Consider the following 21,523-nt stretch of genomic DNA (forward strand, 5'->3'; position numbering starts at 1 on the left):
TATCACTACAGATCTAGTCTGAACCCAAAAACTCACTCAAATATATAGTCAAGTTCCTAATCTTAATGCCAATTAACATTCCAACTTTCATATTTCTCAAATTTTCAAGCCTAGGGTAAATCTCAATATATCAATAACTTAGTTTATAATGTAGTAAGTAACTGGAAAAAAATGTTTTCTGATCATTAACCACCCATCATATAAATCCAAATATTACCTAATGATTACCCATAATCATTATCCAATGATTACATTAGCCATTAACAATTTTCCACCAAGAAAACGTTAGCATAGGTTATTAAATTCAATTTCTCTTGTTTCTCTATCTAAGCCAAATATTGTTATTATAATAATAATAGATTAAATAGAAACATGTGTCAAGTAACTACCGTGTCAGTAACTCAACTTTGAGAAAACCTAATGTATAGATCTTTAAGCCTAACAACAAACATATATACCGATAATCACCGACCTCTTCTATAAGTATATTAACCTCAAATGATTCTCCATTATAATGAAGTTTTCATATAATATATTACACCCAATATTTAATTAGTTATCTTAATTTTCCCATTATAATGCATCAATGATGGGACATAATCATTGCTCAAATTACATATTTTATCCATTACTATTATTCCCTCAAGTCCAATTACACTACCAGGTTATTGATTTCTCTTCTATAACCGATACTATAATAATAACATTAATATAGTTCATATCAATATATACAATACAACAAGATGTTGGCAATTTTGATGACTTAATCAGTATACTACCATCTGCAAATTCATACCCAATATATCACCAACCAATAATAACACAAATCAACCAAACATATTCATATAATTAGTGAAACTAAGATAAGTTTGAGTAACAAGTTACCTGAAGCTTAAAAGCCGCCACTAAAATTTCAGCGTTCTCTTCTAACCTTTTCTTTTCCCTCTTAAATTATAATCTAAAAGTGTCAACCCTACCTTCGTCATATATGTACGTCTTCTCCCTAATTTGTTTTTAATTATTTAGGGAAATAATTGTGAACTGGGTAAGGGTATTAAGTAGATTATGGACTTGACCCATTAGCCATCAGCTTATAAGAATTAGTTATTTAATAAATACCCATCAACTAAATATATGTAATTAAACAAATAGCCCAAAAATTTCCAAAAATGACCTTCCGGGTCATTACATTTATGTAATATAATTTGGGTGACACGAAATATAAAAGAATGAAAGAGTTTTATGTTTATAGATATATTTGTATTTATAATGAACGTATATTATGTAAAACTTTTTTTATATAAAACCTCTGCATGATAAAATATATGTCAAATACTTTCTTTACTAATTATTACTTGTTTATATTTTTAGAAAGAAATTTTTATTTTTATTTGTCAATTTTAATAAATGAACATTTTTTTGCTTCATATTTTACCATTTTGCAATAATGATTTATTAGTCAAATTGTTATTCAAAATTTAAAATATCAATTAATATGAATACTAAATTAATAAAATACTAATATCAATCATTATTTTTAAAAAATTATATAAAATCAAAATATACAAAATAATATAGTACTTAAATAAATGACATGACAGATCATCACACTCGATTTATGATTTTACATATTACCGGACCAAGCAACAAAAGGTAAGTCTTCTTCATTATATCCATCTTGTGCTCTTAGCAAAATTACAAAAATAAAAATAAAAATTGTGCATACGTACAGTGTATGGAAGTTATGACTGACTTTAATTAATTGATTGTTCTATTATTTGGTTGGTGGGAAAAAGACGTGAGACATGTATCATATTAAAAAGAACAACCAAAAGAAAATATTAATATTTATTTCAGGATAATCTGACTAGCTTAGAATTTCTAAAATATGATTAAAAAAACAAAAAAAAAATTAAATAAAAATTGATTCTTAATTTCTATAGTAAACAACTCAACATTCAACTAAAAATGTACAATTTAGTATTTTTGTTGCAGAAATAATCAATTTTATTTTCAAAACTCAAATTTCAAACTCGCTGTAGTTAGGAGGTATTGAGGGAATTATTTATTTTCGATTGTACCCCTGTTTTTTTAATTAAAAAAAAAAACAATTTTGTTATTTGTCGGTGAATGAGGTAAACTCCAAGATTAAGTACAATGTCTATTCATCTGATTTTATTGTAAAATCTTCTCAAGATGCAGAGGTTTAATCCTTGATATATAACAGTTTTATTTTTATTTTTCTCTCAAAATGTTTCGAGTAGGACTTTATTACGTGTTTTAACTTTTATATGAAAAATCTTTTCATATTTAGAATTCGAACTTAAAATTTTTGATTAAGATAGAAACAATCTTATTGACTGCACCACATTTTTTTGATATATAATCATATTTGTTCACATGTTGATATGATCGGTCGTTATGTAATGTACAACTTATATATGAAACAAAATAGAATTGCCCCATTTAGATTTAAACAGTAAAAAAATATGAAATTGGATTATCTTTTCTTAGATTTGGATATTGTTTTTTTTTTCTTAGAAGTTGTGTGGATATGTAATTAAGATTTTTTAAGTTAGTATTTTCTTTTAATAAATATGAAGATTTTATAATTTGAGAAAATCATTTTAAAAAATGGGTAAATTACTTTGTGTTGTGTACATAAGAGATTGACAAGAGAAAGCGTGTAAGATTGTGTTTATATTAAAGTTAGTGTAGTGAAAGAGAGAATTAAGACGAATAATAATATTTTAAGTTTTCAACTAATTTATTATATAAAAAAGAGTAATTATATATATGTTGAAGAGAGATGCTCTTATGTGAACATTTGAACTCTTCAACTAATTCGGAGTTACTTGAATTGTACGAGGTTGTTGGGTTATTGTTTCATGGAGGAGACAAGTCAAGAGTGATACTATCAGATTGGTGTAAATTATACCGCATTGGAATTGAATCTTGATAAAGAAAGCGAGATATCTACGTCTCAGCTTGAATGATAATTTATTCATTTTTTGTTTATTTCATTTTCAACTGTATTTTAATATATATATATATATATATATATATTACACCAACACATGTCATTACAAATATTTAAATACACATAATTTTCTAAAAGATCGCTGAGATCTAATAATTCAACATTAATAATAACTAACTTTCTTTAATAAAATTTTCTAATGTGATATGAACAATCTTTTTACATTGAGCATATATAAGTTTTTTAGAAAGAAAAATTATGAGTCTTCCTTTTAAAAAAAATTATAAGCTTATGAGTCAAAGTATATATTTTTAAAAAGGGATAAGGGTCTGAAAAATATCTTAGTTTTGATCGAAATTGCTGTTATGATATCAAACTTTAATGAGGACCTATTACCTCCCATACTATTTAATGCTGAAAAATATATACTTTGACTCATATTGCAAGATCGAAAGTGTATTTACATTCAATTATAGATAAGTGTCTTTAAAACTATCAATAGTTTGGGAATAAAACTAATAATTTACATCAAATTTATGAGTATGTTCAATACTTCCCTCGAAAACTAATAGCGAGACGAACCCTAACACAAGTTATTTCCAATTTATTTTTTTTCTCTATAAATAGCTCATCCTTCCTTAAATCACTTCTATAAATTTAACTATACCATTTTACCGGTAAACATATATAACCGCTCCAACATCCAACAAAATTGACAACGTAACGATTCATCTGTTTCTGAGGATTTTTGATACGTTACACAAACGAATACTTCCAAAAGCCAGTAGAGAATGCAAATTTGAATACAAACTTGACAATGAAAACAAAATTTACGTACTCAAAATAGAAAGTATAATAAATGATACCTTTATATATATATTTATTTATTTATTTATACGAAGTATCAAAAACATTCCTAAATTTACTAACTGAAATACTATTAAATTCTCGTCAAATTTACGGATGTTTTAAACAATCTTTCGATTTTTATTAAGAACCTCATACTCTTACAAGAATTTGAAATTATTTGCTATGTCATGTCGTATATCAAAGTTATATTTAAAGTAGATGAATATTTTTAAAACTATCAATAATTAAAAAATAAAATTAATAATTTACTCTAAAGGGGTGTTTTTTTATGGTCTCTTTATATATTTATGACAGGAAAAAGGGTCAAAGATTTTGAGATAATATGAAGGGTCCTACTAAATGGATAAACCGACAAGAAGCTTGAAGATGACAAAGTGGATCCTACATTTGAAGATTACGTTACATTGGCAAAATGTTTTTGTATTATTTTATAGTATTTTGATTGAATAAAAGCACAACAACCAAGGATCGCGCATGATCTACATGTGTCCAAGATTTTGCCACATGTAAAATCACTATCCTTTTAATTTACCATCCCCCAACCCCTTCGACTAAGATGTCTGGATCAACTTTCATACACGTCGATTAATTTTATGAAACTTAGTATCAGGTAACTTTTCTATTTGACAACAAATCGTTCTGATTATTATCGCCAATAATTACAAATTTAAAATAGAATTTAAACAATGAACTATTCTATTCGACAATAAATCGTTCTCATTATTCTACCGGAGAAAGATATAAGGAGAGAGGCAAACGAGAAGTTTTTGAGATCCAAAGAAAAAGGCCAAGTCTTTGAGTTCGTTTAAATGGACCATAACAAGTCTGGCCCAATTATCTAAACTCACTTGGGCCAGTCTGCAGCATACATCCGGCCCAAAGTGTTATTTTTATCCAAAACACAATCCAAGTATAATATACACTCTTATCGTTAATAATCAGATAATTTGCAATCAAGCAAACAACTTATAAGTAGTCTAAAATATCTGTAACAGAAATTTTAATCGAACATTTAGAAACCATTAATTTGGAATGGCACATCCTGTTGACTTGTCTTTTTTAAAAGATTGAACCACTAAACTCCTAATTAATAATACGTATAGAAGAAAATTATTAGTGGTCTATAACTATATAACAATAAGTTGTTGTCATTAATTTATTATGGAAGAAAGGACTATTTCATGCTTTGTAGCAGTTGAGAATAATTCAAATCCAGTACAATTTGTTACTCTATTATTACGTAATTAATTTCTTATTTATTTGAGGAAAAAACAAATAAACTTGTGCTATCTAATCTTGCGTATGATAATGAGTTTATAGAAGTTAAATCAAGTCAAAAGCTCAGTGCGATAAGCACTCTAGCTCCGTTTTATATTAGTTGTTAACATTATTAAAAATGGTCGTTCAAAAGTATTTGTCAAGTTACATAATTAAATATAAAATTATTATTGCAACAAATCGGGTATGTACTGATGAGCTTAGATCTGAAATTTAGGATGATTTGATGTAGTTTCTTAAAAGATGTTTTGGATGAATATGATGCTTGAATTCAAACAAGAAGACGAAGTTAGTTTTTGTATAATATTGTATAGGAATATATATGATTGTATAAACACCTCTTATAATTTTATATAGTATTTGTGTATGGATATATACTATTGTATATTGAATTTTTTAAACATTGTGATTTTTTTTTTGGAGTTTTGTACAATGTTGTATACCAGACGAAAATTATAACTTAGGCTTATTATGTTATTTTCAAATTATATAAATAAATAAACATAAGTTATAATTTTATCTTTTTTCGTTTTTCCTTTTCTTTCCACATAAATAAGTTGCAAGAATGAAGAATGGAAGAAGAAAGTTTCGTGTAAACAAAAAAAAACAGTCAATTTAGCCACTTAATATATACTCTTAAGCAAAAACCTCTTGTACACTTGGAAAGAAAAATGAATCTTGCACCTAATTCAACTTTAAAAGTTAGCTTAATATAAAGTAAGAACGTTTCAAAATCATATAAGAAACTAATAATTCATCTCCTCAGCCAATATGAACTCTTAATACCTCTTATATATGTTTTCAAACCCTAGATATTTGAAGCTTCGGTCCAAAATTAAGTAAACAAAGACTTTAAATGGTTTTGACTCAATATAACAAGTAAAGTAATGAACTTTGAGCCTTGCGCCTAATATAACCTTAAAAATTAATTTACAAGGAAAAAATTGTCAAAGATCATATAAGGAGACAACGATCCGTTCCTTCAACCAATATGGTACAATTGACAATTTGACATGCACAAAATTAAAAAAATCATTGAAATTTCCAAGGAAAACAATGAAGATTAGAGCAAGAACCATCCCAAGTAGCACTACACAAATCTTGATTTATTCCTTGTCCAAAATCTACATCATCACAACACTTGCAAACCATTCCAAGTGTCTCAAACATTCTCAAGTACTCTATTGATGAAAACTTATTACTATGTTGTTGTTGTATAGAAATTGGTCTTGCAGCATATACAAAACCAAATCTTGATTCTTCTTGAAATGAAAAATTGATAAACATAAGAGATAACAAAAACATACAAACCTTAAATGTAGACATGTTATATTTTTCTTCTTATTTTCAAACTTTGTGATTATAGAAGCAGAAGACACATTTATATGTATATATATGCAAGTTCTTAAAAAAAATAGATTAAAGTCAACTTTTAATTACTCTTGAAGTTGAATGGGTGCAAGGTATAAATGTGGGCTTCTAGACAGAGTGTACATGTTGAAATTTTCCTTTCTTTCATAAAAAATACAACTGCTACAATACATAATTAATTATGTTGGAGAGTTTTTCTACTTTCTCCCGTCTAAAATAATTGATGATTTAGGCTTGCATGCATGAAATTAAAGAATCATTTCTTCCTAAAAATTACTCCTTTTGTCCTATATTATTTTTCAATTTTTCCTTTTTATATGTTCCTTGGAAATCATAAATAAATAGGATGTTTTTCAATTATTAATTTACCCCTTTAATTCTTTTTAGTACACTATTTATTTGTCTTATTTATAACAGAGGAGCTTTTTTGAAACTTTACAATATTATACTTTTTTAAAAGTTAATTTTAAAGATAAAATGGTATAATTTTAATTAATTCTATCTTGATTTTGCAAATTGACAAGTATCTGAAGCAAATATTTTTAGTAATATGGACAAATGATATAAGACGGAGGGAGTATAAAGAGTACTATGACTTTCTAATCTTTTTAGGTCGACATAATCATCATAAATTTGTACATTAAATTAGATATGTGTCAAGTGAAAATTTACAAAAATGAATAATACCTTCTTGATTTTGTGAAACGTTAATTTATTTTAATTTGGATTAACTTCTAGAGACTAAAACATCAATTATTTTGGACTGGAGTAAGTAATTAATTTCGTAATTTGCATACTTTTTACCATATAGAGTATTTTTTTTATGAAATAAAACAAAATTCAGAAGGAATTTTATTCCAAAACTTTAATGAAATTAGTTGGAGACATATTCAATATGACATAATCATTTCGGACCAATTATTATTAGGTATTACGTGACCTTTTCGGATCCATTAATTTTGTAAGGCACTCCCTGTTGACTTATTTATATTTAAATAAAAATTGAAAAATTATATACAATGTTGTTTGTTTGGATATTTTTTTATTATTATGACAAAATATTGTTATAGAATATATAATATAACATAAAAAAATGATAGCAAAAAATCTTATAATGAAATGATGTTATACATGATGTCTGTTCTAAAAATATATGACTACATATACGTAAAGTATTAGTGAAATCGAGAATTTTACTAAAATAGGTCAAAATTTAAGTAAGATGCAGTCCAAAATATTTTGAAATTTTCAAATTTCCTAGCTAAGAATCAGTTAATTTATTATCTTGGAGTAATTTTTAATTTAGGTGGTGTATACTCTTTCATCAGCAATAAATAGGACATATCTTATAATGAGACTCTACCATCCTTTTAACTGATTTTCTATTTGAAAGTAAAGCTGCATTTTAATTACTTTTTTTGGTTAAATTTATCTTAGGTTATTTGGGTGGGGTGTTATCTATCATGAGTTAAATAAAAAAAAAAAGTTTGACCTTACTTTCGAATATAACACAAGGATAAAGACTTATATCCTTCACAAAAAGAGGAAAGGAGAAGCTAACGTATAGAAAATCCAACCGTCGCTAAAGGCCTACTTATATAACTAACTAACAAAAAAAATTGTCTTGTCATATTTGAACCTTATAGAAGCATTTGGTTCTTGTCCGGCCATATTGGAATGGACCTTTAACCTCCACATGAAGTTGTTGATAGGAGTTGTAAAAGGACTCATTCTAATTGTTTACAACTAATTTGGCTAAACAGTCTGCGACCCTATTAGCCTCCCTGAAATAGTGTTCCACGGCAATATTAGCAAGTTTCTTTAGATACTATATCTCCTCAATAATAAATTTAGTTTTTAGTACATTCATAGGCCCTCCGAAGGTACCTTGATAAGAAGGAATTGAGCTTGTGTAGTTAAAGAACATGTACTCCACTTATAATAAGTTGATACAATTCTAATTAATACGTGTTGTCAAATATCATGTACATGGCCACAAAATGAAAAGTTTTTCATAATTAATTTTGCATTCATATACATACATGCTAGTTAATTATTCAGTCGTTGATTTGCTTGTAGCTAACAGAGATCCTATCGAATGAACTTGAATGATATTTCATACCCAAATTGTAATCCAAAAGAATCATTGGAATTTCCATGGAAAGCACTTAAGATTAGAACAAGAACCATCCCAAGTAGCACTACAGTACACAACACCATCACAACACTTGCAAACCATTCCAAGTGTCTCAAACATCTTCAAATGCTCTACTGATGATGAAGATAACTTATTACTATGTTGTTGTACATAAATTGGTCTTGCAACATGTGCAAGCCCAAATCTTGATTCTTCATGGAATGAAAAATTGATAACAATAAGAGATAGCAAGAGTAAGTAAACCTTAATTGATGACATTTGTGTTTTTTTTTCTTGGGAAACACAACCTATTATATGGTAATGATTGTAAAAGTAGAAGGATATATTTATATACGTAGGTAACGCTAAATGACCAGAATTTTGCTAGAAATTTAAAAAACCTATAATATCCTTTTTATTTAAAAATAAATTGATATATTTTTTATTTTTTAATTAAAAGATATTAAAGATAAAAGGGTAAAAACGTTCAAAAATGTAAAATAACATAGTGTGAAATATGTTATTTTACCATTCTGATCAAATTCTGGTCAAATTTTCCGGCCAAAAGTGATTTTAAAATCTAGAATGTTTGGCAATTTTCCTTTACTTTGAAAAGTGTAATGTGAACTTCTAGAGATAAAGTGTACAACACGACAGTTAAGCCCACCCCACACGTTTCAATACTTTCTTATGTTCATATAAACAGTGGCAGAGTCGGAATTTTTATTAAGAAAACTCAAAATATGGAGAAGCAAACACATAAATAAGTTGAAGGGATTCAACATCTACTATATATACATAAAAGTAATTTTAATCATATATAGATAATATAACTTTTCATTGAAAGAAAGTTCTGATGAACCCCTAACTCCGCCCGTGCATATAACTAGAAGACCCTACACATACATAATTTTGTTTATAGTGTTAATTTTCCTTCTAATTTCTTTTTGTACTTCTGTTAATAGGGGATAAAGGAGTGAGTTAACGGACAGAAAGCCACTAAATTCAAATCCTTCACACTCCGTGAACAGTCTGGAGATTATATTAAGAGTTACACTCTGTTTGGATGGTTGTTATGTATTGTTTCATAATATATTTATATTATATTGTATTGTATTATATTGTATTATTTTAATAAATATAAATTATATATTGTTTGAATAGATTGTATTGTTCTTTGCCTTAACATAATATTACACATCAACAATTTGAATAATAAACCTACGAGAGAAAAAAAAGATTTAGTACTCCTATCTTGTATTGTAATCAATTAAGTCCAAGATTCTTCGACATCATACTCTTTCATTACCTACAACTTAAAAGTGCCCTTGTGCTCCGGCTCCAGCATATTATTACATGTACGATAAAAGTAAAGCATTCCTTTCAATACTGAAACATATGGTCTATGAAGAGGGAGGTGGAGTATATATCTATTAACCATTTTCTGCAACAATGATATCTTTCCACACATCTCATTTGAAATATTGAATGAAATGATAGTATAATCTCCTGAAATGCTCCATTTACTAAGCCAATGAAATGCTCCATGTACAAATGCCAAATAATTCATACCACAATCTCTAAAACCAGTGGGATAGCCAATTCTTATTCAGGATCCACTTTTTAGCGCGAGAATTTCAATTGAAATATTGTTACGAAATATAGTGACCATCACCTGCATTCAGGTTAACTGCAAGGATCTTATAGTCATCACTAGTTGCATCATACCCCAATCCGTTTAGATAATATAACAAAGGAAATTTTGGATGCGGAAGTAATATTGATTCTCTTGTGGAAGGGTTCCATAGCAAAATGTGTTTATCGAGTGAACCACTTGAACCCTCGATAAAGAAGAACAATAGAAGTTAAAGACATCATCTTTCTTATGAGTACAGATTTTTTTGGGAATTTTGGTCATGCTTGGTATGAATGTCATGTTTCATCTTAAAGTGACGATCAACAATTAATGCCTTCCAAATTTTTGAAACACATTTGAACCGAAGAAGAGACCACACAGGTAACCTGGTGATGATCTCCATCATTATATCCTCTGGGAAGTGAATACCCATGACCTAGATAGGACAAGCAGAGTGTTTTAGTAGTTCTTTTGTTGAAGATGTTAAATCTTTCAGGCACACACATATATACCCGGTGTATTTTATTGTATTGTTATCTTAAATGCAATACATAGTTTGATTGTTACTTAATTTTTATTACTATCATATCGATGGGAAGTCTCATTTTGGCCTTGCTCTACCTTACATTTTCATAGTAGGTCTACCATGTACCCTATTTTCTTGTAGGTTTATCATTCAAATGTTGATGTGTGACATTACGTAACAATAGAAAATGATATAATCTATCCAAACATTGTATTCACGGTACCATACAATAGGATACATTATGTAACAATAATGTAACAACCATCCAAACAAACAGAGTGTAAGTAAAGTAACAGCACCCTGAATTCACAGTACCATACAATAGGACTTTATTTCTTTCTAACACAGCTTCAGGCTGCAATACAACATAGTTATGTGGTTAAAGAGCCAATGGATAGCAACGACACAACTTTATTTCTTAACTAAGTCCACCAAGCAAGCGCCTCGTGGGCCTTGCCATAGGTAGGATGTTGACATTACCCAACACGAGCCCAAGGTATGTTTATATGCTAAACCATCCACAGTTCCACTAATCACCTATCAACTTACTCCTAACAACTTCTAACAGATTTTGTTAGTTACTAACTGAAAGTAGGAAATGACTGAAATTCCCATCTTGTAATTACTTTGGTAAAAAATATTAATGTACGATTCGATTTGCTATTATTACTATTGATATTTGAATCCATATGCTCAACATTTTTACAAATATCGACTCTTTTTTCAATAGGGCAATTCAAAGAGATTCTCATATGCCACACTGTGAAAAACTAAAAGAATAGGTCATGTCATTGCCGAGGAATGTGATGAAATGATAAATATTTCTTCGTCCTTCATCAAAGTTTTCAAATTCAACTCATGAAAATTAAAAACTTCTTCCTTTAAGAGTTTGTGTTACTCCAATCCTTTGGTGGAATTACGCGAATTCAAATTAATTGGCTTGGTGAGTTAAAAGATAAAGATTATGGTTAAACCAAAAAAAAAAAAACAGAGAGAATAGGCAGGGTAGTAGTACTAAATATTCTCTATAAATATTACTTAGTACTTGATACTTATATATACAACAACAAAAAAAAGGTAAAACCCTTTCATACAAAAACAAACCAAAATTGAAAAAAAAAATCATTGAGATTTCCATGGAAAACACTTAAGATTAGAACAAGAACCATCCCAAGTAGCACTACACACAACACCATCACAACACTTGCAAACCATTCCAAGTGTCTCAAACATCTTCAAATATGAAGATAACTTATTAGTACTATGTTGTTGTAAAGAAATTGGTCTTGCAGATCTTGATTCTGAAAAATTGATAAGCAAAAGAGATAGCAATAGAAAATGAACCTTAAATGATGACATGTTATGTAAAAAAAAAAATCTTGGTTCAGACCTAAGGGGAAAACAATCTATTTAATGGTGCTAATGATTATAAAAACCAGAAGACAAATAGTATTTATATAATACAAGATGCATGTTCTTAGATGTTCCTTGTGAAGACTTTAGAGGAAAGTGATATTTAATTTCTTTTAAAAGTTAGATATAAAGTCATATATTTAAATCTAGAATTTGTGACCACCCTAGTGCTCCTCTGTCTTTAATCAGAGGCAAGTGGATTTCGACTAAAAATTACATTATATATATACAAGATTAATACTCGTATTTTTTTATAGGTATATCACTACAAGAAAAGTGTGAATTACATGGGGATTTTCCTAGGGATTAGTATGAAAATTTGCAGGAAAATAAGTTTCCTACGGATTTTCATACTAATCCCCAGAAAAATCCCCATGTAATTCACACTTTTCTTGTAGTGTATGAATCATTTTATTTTTTCGATGTATTTACTTTATATCTTGAATTCCTTAATGAATAATTCTAACTCCATTATTGGTTGAAATTATTGAATTCGAGTCTTGGGTATGTAGTCATCTATGAGGGAACGTTTTACCTTTTAAAGTGAGATATTTTTAGCATGAATTAATCAGATCTCAAAACGAATACTGAACAGTGAATGGAAAACCAAGAAAATCTACAAAATTTGGTTGTTTTTTTATCAACTTTGAAAGGTACATGAAAGGCATAATAATGTTGAGCTTCTAGAGATGAGATTTGAGAGAGATTTGGATAATAAGACAGAAAATCCAGGGCTCCACACGTTTCTTAAAGGTCCAATTTTCATACCTACTAAATTACTATGTTTTTTGTTTAACATGTGTAGGAAGTTTCCTTTTGCTTATATTACTTATTTTTCTCTATTATACCGCCCTTCTAGATCCAATTGCTTGTACTAATAATACACATAACAACAACTAAATTATTTATCTATAAGGTATAGTTTGATTTGACACAAAATTTTGAAATTTGTGATCTAAAATAAACCATGATCATATGACTATAGATCATTTCATTGATATTTTAAAGTTAATTTGTTATTAAATTTAGAAATATGTTGTTTTTTGTAGACAAACTAACGAGTCATATAAATTATGACAGAGGGAATAACATTTTTATATATATACTTGAAAAAACAATTAATTAGCTTGTCTAGAAGATAAGCTGTTGTCCTAAAAGCACCAAGAATTATTAATGAACAAGACAGTACCTATTATTAAATCCAAATTAACAAAGTATGTTAATTATTCTGGAGGTAGGTTCCTAGAAACTCGTGGTGTATGCAGTTGGGGTGTATTAGTTGCACCAAATACTCCTGTTTATTTTTATTTTGTTGTTACATTACAAGTTGCTTCACAAATTATCCTGTCATATTCCAGCCACTGGAAAATGCTCAAAGACGTAAATTTGAAGTTTAGAAAAACTTATATACACCGTTGCCTAACTCGAAATACTCAGATCTGCAGTTTACTAGACTAACAAAAACAGGAAAAAACAAGACAAGTGTATCTGAGTTATGTCTTTCATAATACTCTATATGAAGTCAGAATCGCCACCAAAATGCGGGAGATCTGGATGAGGCCTCCCTCCGCCTCCAGGCCTCCTTGGGTTCCTGCATGCGATCTCAGATGACATTAGTAAGAGGCAGAAGCAACTTGCAAGCTAGATTATTTGTCAGTGTTCAGATTGTAATTGTCTTGTAAACTAATAAATAGAAGCACACATATATGTATATTATTTTCCTCTTGCAAGTTATACTTGCTATAACAATTTTGAGTTCACATCTAACAAGTAAAAACTAGATGGGAAATGCAGAATTTCACCAAAAACTATTAGGTAAAAATGTATTTTTCAACAAATTACCTGATAAAGCGACCTGGTTCAAAGCCAGGAACATCGGGTGGACCATACGGATCAAAACGGGCACCAGGTGGAACACCCCTGTACGCAGCCGAAATAAAATCAATCTTATCTGTGAAATGAAAGAGAGAGAGGGGAGGGAGAGAGAGACTTACGGCAGTCCTCCAGGTAAACGAGGATCCCCACCCATTCCACCAAAAAAACGAGGGTCATTAGGCCCTGCATCATAAAACATAAATAGCTGAGTATGCAAAAGGCACAATTTGGAATTCCATACATGAACTGGACAAGGCTAGTCACACACCTACAAGCATGCTCCCACCAGCTCCTGGTTCGCCTCTACAATGACAGATCGGGTTGGTTGGGGGGGAGGGGGGGACAAGATTAGTTGGCATGTATAAAATTCAGAACACACGGACTGGCAAGTGCCATTCACCATGACATATCAAACTACGAAAAAGATAACAAACCTGGTTGGGTATACTCCAGCACCAGGCCCGGGGAAAAGATCACCGCCTCCAATACCAGGAATGGGAGGAACCACATACCTGTAAATCCGGGCAACTTAAGAAGTAAAAATTATGCACCACCTCTAATAAAACAAGATATCAAACTCGAAAATTGAAAAAAAAAAAATCCCTGATGGGGTAAGTTCAATGCCTTCGGGATTTTTATTTTTTTGTGGTGGGTGTGGGTGGGTTTAGTATTTCTGCTGACTAATAAAATTGCTGGCCGTACTTTGAGACATAGTATATTCTAACAATTATCATGGTTAATAGTCTAAGTGGGACATTGTTGGAAAGTATGCACCGTAGAAGCATTCCACAATCATTTACATGAATAATAGACAACACATATGATCATGTAGAACATACAATACTTCTCGAGATGTGAACAACTATCTTCTCGCAAGTTGGACTCCAGCCTTCTATAGCAATCTCAAATTTACTGTCGTACTCTCCTTCAATACTTGGGTGGGTAAGAAATGTTTGAAAATTTGTGTCTTTTCTAGGTAGAAAGAGCCCTAGAAGAACAAGTTCTTGATAAAAAAAAAATTAAAAATCTATATATAGGCATGTTTTCCTATCCAAAACCTAGACAAAAATGTGTTTCTTTCATTCTGAGTTCTAATTAAATATGATCACAAAAGGAACGACATAATGAACTTGAGCTTGAGGCTTCTTATTATGGAGATAATTCAAAAAACACATTTGAATTATTCTTACCATAACAAATGACAAATCATTCCACAAGAAATTTGTAACTGCACTCCGTCGTTTATATTTCAAAGTTCTCCATTCAATAGTTATGTAATTTCTCATGTTAATATTACAAATACTAATCCATAAATTAAATTATTGACGCATTTTATTCAATGCTTAATTTCCTTCAGATCACTTTTTGACTAATTTCATGCATCGGATTAAATAGGAAATTTGGAAATATAAATGGAGGAGTACAATTATGAATTTCTAGTGGAATGCTTTGTGATTTTTTATGGTAAGAATAACTCAAATGAGATTTTTGAATTATTTTCATAATAGGGAGCCTTAGCAATTAATTTTATGGTCCCTGTTGTGCCCATATTTAACTAAGATTAGAAATCTTATTTCTTGGTAAAGAAGGAAAGAAACTCAGTTTTGTCTAGGTTTTGTACAAGAATAGTGTGTGTATGTATAAGGAACTTTCTAACCTAAAAAGACAAGTTCTTGAACAATACTGGGCCACCCAAGTATCGAAAGAGTACGACAATTCTGCAGAGCTAGGATCCAACTTGCTGGAAGATATTTGTTCACGCGTTGATGCAGAAGACTGCAGAGCTAGGGTCCAACTTGCTAGAAGATATTTGTTCACGCTTCGAGAGGTATTTCTCAAGTTATATTCTAGCATGTTTGTATGTTCTACATTATCATATGTGTTGGCTATTATTAATGTAAGAAGTATGATTATGTAATGCTTCCATTGTGCATATTTTCCAACACTATAATGGTCATTACTGGTAAACCAGTTAAAGTTTATTGGAAATTTGGAATCCTAGTGGCACACAAATAGCATCGAAATATCAAAGAGCAGACTAGCTCTGACTTGGTTTTCTTTGGCTTGCAGAATCTTTTGCCATTCCTAGGTGTTGTGCTTTCCTCTAGTTGGTTATGGTCGAGAAATCTCCCATCTCCAGGTTGTTGTGCTTTCCATGCTTTCCAAGATAAGGTTGTACAAAGTTCTATATGTGGAGTAATTCTTCAAATAGGAATTTGCTAAGTCATTTTTTTTCTATTTTGAGCATGAAAAGGAAGGAATGGCATGCCCAGTGAAATCCCACTTTCTGGGGAGGGTAGAATGTACGCAGACCTTATCACTACCTTGTAGAGGTAGAGAGGCTTTTTCCAAAAGACCATTAACTCAAGTGAAGAAGAACGAGATAGTGCAGAAAATATAGTAAGTAACAAGGAAGCCAGGGAGATTTCAAAAAAGTCCAGCCTTTTCACATCACAAAGTGCATAAACAAGGAAGCCCAATAGTGCATGCTAGTATCAATGTAGCTCAAATTGCTAAAGGAGCAACTATTTGGAGTAATTGAAGAAGAGGCATGGCCATCTAGGGGTCCAGATGTCTTCTCCAAGGCAAGTGGCTGCCGATATATATGGACCCTTTAAATGTTTACTTCGAGGTGAATAGCATCTGGGGCTAGGTTGTCTACTACCAATCAGTTCACCCCTTTTGAGGCCTCAGGGAAGAGAAAGGAAGTACAAAAATCAAGGACACATGGATAGAAGAAGAAGTCATAGGGATTCAAGAGGAGACTGACTGCTTTCATTTACATCTTTTATCTTTAACAGCTTGGGATCCTTCCGTGCAGTTCTTAACTTTTTCAAGATAGAGCAGTATACACTCATATCGCACAGAATATGATGATGAAATTTATAGAAAGTGAAAATTCAAAGAATTTGTTTTCTTAAGAATTGTGAACCTACTGCCTGTAGGTATGAACAACCAATGAGCAACATATCCATATATATATCAATAATTACTGATAGGATTAACAATAACTCTTTTATCTAACATTACCCTGAGGGAAAAGAACCTGCAGGCTGATACGGGTAGTCAGGTTGGCGTTCAACATTAGGCTGGTCGTTGAGTCCTCTCTTTTCAGAACTGCATAAAAGGAAGTGTAATTTATGAATTTAATGGTCACATCACTAAAACACAAATTGAAAAACAAACCAATTACATGTACCTTGAAGTTTGAGTAGAGGAATTTGACGTAGGAGAACCAGTATATTTAGTCAGGATGGCTTTGTTCAGTTCTCCTACCAGCTTTCCCAAATTCTTGAACTGGGTGTTGTAGTTAGTTCCCCCATCCTCGACAATGTAGTCCTCAACACTGCAAATTACCAAGATGGACTCATTAGAACATACAGAATGTAATCCCTGATTAACTAGCAACTAGCAATGGAAGGGGATAAAGATGCCTTCTGTTCCATCCTTTGTAGGGGGGCACATGGGAAGACCGGGAGGGTTGCTGATGTAAAGGAAGGAAGTTACTTGCCTTAGTTCAAGATGTAGAGGCTCGTTATCGCCATCCCTGAATGCATCTATAAGCAGCTTATTGTTCATTACAAGGCACTTCACCAACACTTTTTTGGAGCTCTTCTCAAGCTTTGAATACACAAATGCATAACAATCCTCAAATTCATTCCAATGATCAATCCCCACCTCATCTACTAAAAAGGAAGACACACAATCATTGCAAATATATATGATATGTACTAAGCATTCCAATCAGAGAAGTTTCTTTCAAATAACCTGAAAATCTCAAAAAACAGAACTGCAAAGAGGAAGAAAGTGGAAAAGGAAAATAAAAGCGATTATAGGGATATTAACAGAAAATGTAGCTTCCATCAATCTTTGACACCCACAAAGATGTACAATGAACAGACTTAAATGAAGGCAGGTACTCCCTCTTTTAACTAGACAAGCACAGACTAAAACTTAAAAACCTAAACTAGGGGACAAATTTTGTAATGGGAAGAAGAAACATAAAATGATGACATTCCACTAAAAATAGCAACCTAGTAAACCTGTCAGTCAATCCCAATGGTGATGGCTACAGTACCACTTAATACAATAACAATCCCACCAGTATAGATACTTACTAGATATCAAAGATGTGCTAACCAATGACCAAAACAAAGTTGACATCTACTTATCAAAAAATAAAGGGAAAATTAGATGAAGTGGACATCTAGCCCATTGCTTTATTAATTGATCAAGGAAGTTGACATATAATCCTTTCAAATAATTCAGTCATGCACCAACTGGTTACAAAAGGAAACCCCACTGTGATTGGGAATACATAGAAGAAGCCGAAGGACTTGAGTAGCAATCCATGAAGTACACCTGAGCTGATACCTAAATGGCTTTTGAGAAAAATACTCATGGTTGACAGTTCAAGTTTGTCATTGAACAAACTAGCAAGAATACCTCCCACGTCAAAAAAAAAATGCATGTAAAAATTGATAATTAGGCTGATTATATAATAAATAAATAATCTCATCAAGAATGATAAACCCCAAGAAGTCAAGCCGTGAAGTTATTAATTGTCCCGGGAAAATGATTTGAAGACAAAAGCTCCGGTAAAGGTAGCATTCTTCGGTTGGATAGCAACTTGGGAGGCTTGTTTGACTCAAGATAATTTGCCAAAAAAAGGATTTAAGTTATGTAACCGATGCTAACTTTGTGAAGGAAATCTGAAAACAGTGAATCATATTTTCCTCCTAGCGGAATATCTAGACAATGCTGGTATTTATTCTTAAATATGTGCGGCATTTCTAGGTCGACGCCACAGACTATAAAGAGTTTGTTGGTAGAGTGGCTGTCCCAAAGGTATCTAAAAAGCTGAAGCAGATTTGGAGGACCATCCGATTGTGCAAATTTTCAACCTAATGGTTGGGAAAGAACAAAGCTTGCTTCATAGGGCATAGAGATCACATCTCAAGAATTAAGAATAGATGTTACCATAATCTATATTATTGTTGTAAATGCAGTTCTACTAGATCTGCATCAGTTTTATGGATTTCCTGGACCTGTTAGGAGAAAGGTGACCAACTATACATTTTGATGGGTCAATACAAACCACAAGAAAGATAACCTACTAGACCAAATTCAATAGAGAAAACATGATAACATGGATGAAGAGAATCAAAATCAATGTTATGTCACCATTTAGAGCTTCATAGAAAACCATAAAAATTTCATCAAATAACCCTTTAAATAAACAACCTTACTCATGATCTTCAGTTTGTAAGCTCTTAAATTGAGCTTCCACATTTCTCATCCAGGCACAAAAAAGAGCTTCAATACTTCCTATTTCCAATTACCAGCACCACTTCCAATCAAAACATACCCGAAAGCAGCTTTTCCATTTTAAAACAGAAGGCAACTTAAGACTTCTTATGGTGCTAGTTTCCCTATAAAGTTCCTCTATTCATCTTAACAAATGAAAAAAGTAATCGATTCCAGTCTTTAGCAACAGGAAATAACATCTCTTTAAGCCTTGAGCTTTTAAATAAGAACAATCAGTAAGCACTCAGCTTTCCAAGTTTGATCCTATAAACTGAAGAAATTCCCAAAACAAAAACAAGACACAAAATTCTGGAGCTGCATTGAACTAATCAAAAGAAAAAATAAAGACATAATCATTACCAATCACAACAATTTCAAAAACCCAGTACTCAGGTAAACCCCTACCCCCAAAAACTCCATAATAAAGGGGAAACTTCAAAGTCAATAATAGGGCAAATAAACGTACCAGTTGAGGAGGAAGAAAGAGCATCGTCCGTGGAAGCGGCAGGGCCAGTGGCATGGAGAACAAAGCCAGAAGCAAGGAAGGCAGCGTGAACAGCAAACGCTACCTTGTCGTGGGGATTACGGAAAGTGGGTCTTGCTGCCCGTATCACCGCCATAACAGATTGCTCCGTAGCCATTGTTATAGAATTGATGATGAGAAGAACACTAACTCTGATTGTGTTTTTTTGGTCTCTTTCTAGAACTAGAAAATGAACAGCTTGTGGAAGAAGAAAAGGCAATATCTATATTTACCGCACCGAGTTCGCGTATCTTCTTTTAACATCGTAGACGGGGTGTTTTACGTGATTCACTCTTAATCATAGACATGTTCGAGCCTTGTAAATGGAGAAAATTTTAATGGAAGCACTATTTTCGAATGAGCTTTGCATAGGATCTGGATTTAGTCGGACCTCAATGTCGGCTTTCGATATCGGGGGAAATAAAAAAAGAACAATTTTCACATATAGCAAACATAAAAGTCATATTTATATGTTATAACTATAATTTGTATAATTGCGCTCCATAAAAAAAAAATTATGATTGTTATGGAGCTTTTGATTTGTATAATTCACTACAAGCATTCAATTTTATACAAATTATTAAGTTTTGTGTAAATTCATTTATACATTATAATTTGTATTATAAGATCTATATTTGTATAATTATAAGTGTATATGATGAAAATATATGTATTTGTATTTGTATATACACTTTTCTTTCGCTTTATACAAACAAAACGTATTTTATACCGAAATGTATAAAATGACTAATTATATACCGAAAATGGCTAATTATATATCGAATCAGATGGCAAAAAAAAAGGGGATGTTTGTTGTGAATTACAATTAAAATAAACTATAGCTATAACATTTAATTTGAATTAATAGTTTGTTATTTCATATAATTTTCCCATAAAAAAAAGACTAATAATGATACTGTAAAAATCAATATTTTTAGAATTAATATTATTTAATTTGATTTTTATTTTATTTTAAAAAAAACTGAAGAAATAAACAACTCAATTGATAAATTATATACACTTTTTATATAATTATGTACTATTTTATTTATGTTTTTCATCAAATATTTATAATTTAATTATGGAAGTAAGAAAAAAAATCAAGACGAGAGCATTAATCTTGTTGGTTTATGTATACATTTTTAAAAAAAGTAAAAGGTTTAATTTAGCTCTTAAATTTTGTGAAATAGTTCAAATTTCTCTTATTTGCTAATAGTGCAAACTTTTCAATATATGAATTATTCTTTTAAGGAAAAACGATCAAATTTATTCTTGAATGATGTGAAATGGTTAGATTTGTTTCTAAATTTTAAAGATAGGTTAATATTTCAATAGTGTTAATATCATCTTCTTCAATACTCAAAACCTCCAATGATAGTGCCTCCAACAGCCAAGCCCAAATCCACCACTTTCAAGTTTTAAATTATCCCAAATAAAACTCGACAATGAATAATTGCACATTATGTTACTTAAACTCTAAATCATTTACAATAATATTGTGATTGTCAAGATGAAGTTATAGTAGTAATATTGTGATTGTCTGAGTGAAGTTATAGGAGTTGAAGGCTGATGGTCTTAAGTTTGTTTCTAATTTTTTAAAAATCTAT

General features: G+C 30.7%; 1 protein-coding gene across 4 annotated transcripts; it reads right to left on the reverse strand.

Annotated features, from left to right (window-relative positions):
* Positions 1 to 13,542: 13,542 nt before the first annotated feature.
* Positions 13,543 to 20,134, reverse strand: LOC102587438 (probable proteasome inhibitor). Of its 4 annotated transcripts, none has more exons than XM_006340914.2 (9): positions 19,860 to 20,134; positions 17,598 to 17,772; positions 17,286 to 17,432; positions 17,117 to 17,203; positions 14,521 to 14,598; positions 14,355 to 14,389; positions 14,206 to 14,269; positions 14,054 to 14,131; positions 13,543 to 13,793 (listed from the first exon to the last, which is right to left on the reverse strand). In XM_006340914.2, exons 1-9 carry the CDS (start codon positions 20,032 to 20,034, stop codon positions 13,724 to 13,726), a joined length of 909 nt encoding a protein of 302 aa, XP_006340976.1. In that variant the 5' UTR covers positions 20,035 to 20,134; the 3' UTR covers positions 13,543 to 13,723. The 4 variants fall into 4 exon arrangements, with proteins under 4 accessions (XP_006340976.1, XP_006340974.1, XP_006340977.1 ...); XM_006340912.2 differs by having other exon boundaries at positions 13,543 to 13,802; XM_006340915.2 differs by having other exon boundaries at positions 17,598 to 17,769; positions 19,860 to 20,133.
* Positions 20,135 to 21,523: the final 1,389 nt, after the last annotated feature.

This window comes from Solanum tuberosum, unplaced genomic scaffold (assembly GCF_000226075.1).
Source record: "Solanum tuberosum cultivar DM 1-3 516 R44 unplaced genomic scaffold, SolTub_3.0 scf00021, whole genome shotgun sequence".
Taxonomy (NCBI): Eukaryota; Viridiplantae; Streptophyta; class Magnoliopsida; order Solanales; family Solanaceae; genus Solanum; species Solanum tuberosum.

What these genes read in the sequence shown, in the direction of transcription:
- LOC102587438 (XM_006340912.2), bottom strand. Translation starts at nt 20,034, where the DNA reads ATGGCTACGGAGCAATCTGTTATGGCGGTGATACGGGCAGCAAGACCC. An exon ending in CGTTTACCTGGAGGACTGCC is followed by an intron (nt 14,132 to 14,205) that starts GTAAGTCTCTCT and finishes GGCTGCGTACAG; the next exon opens with GGGTGTTCCACCTGGTGCCC. An exon ending in GAACCAGGTCGCTTTATCAG is followed by an intron (nt 13,803 to 14,053) that starts GTAATTTGTTGA and finishes GATCGCATGCAG; the next exon opens with GAACCCAAGGAGGCCTGGAG.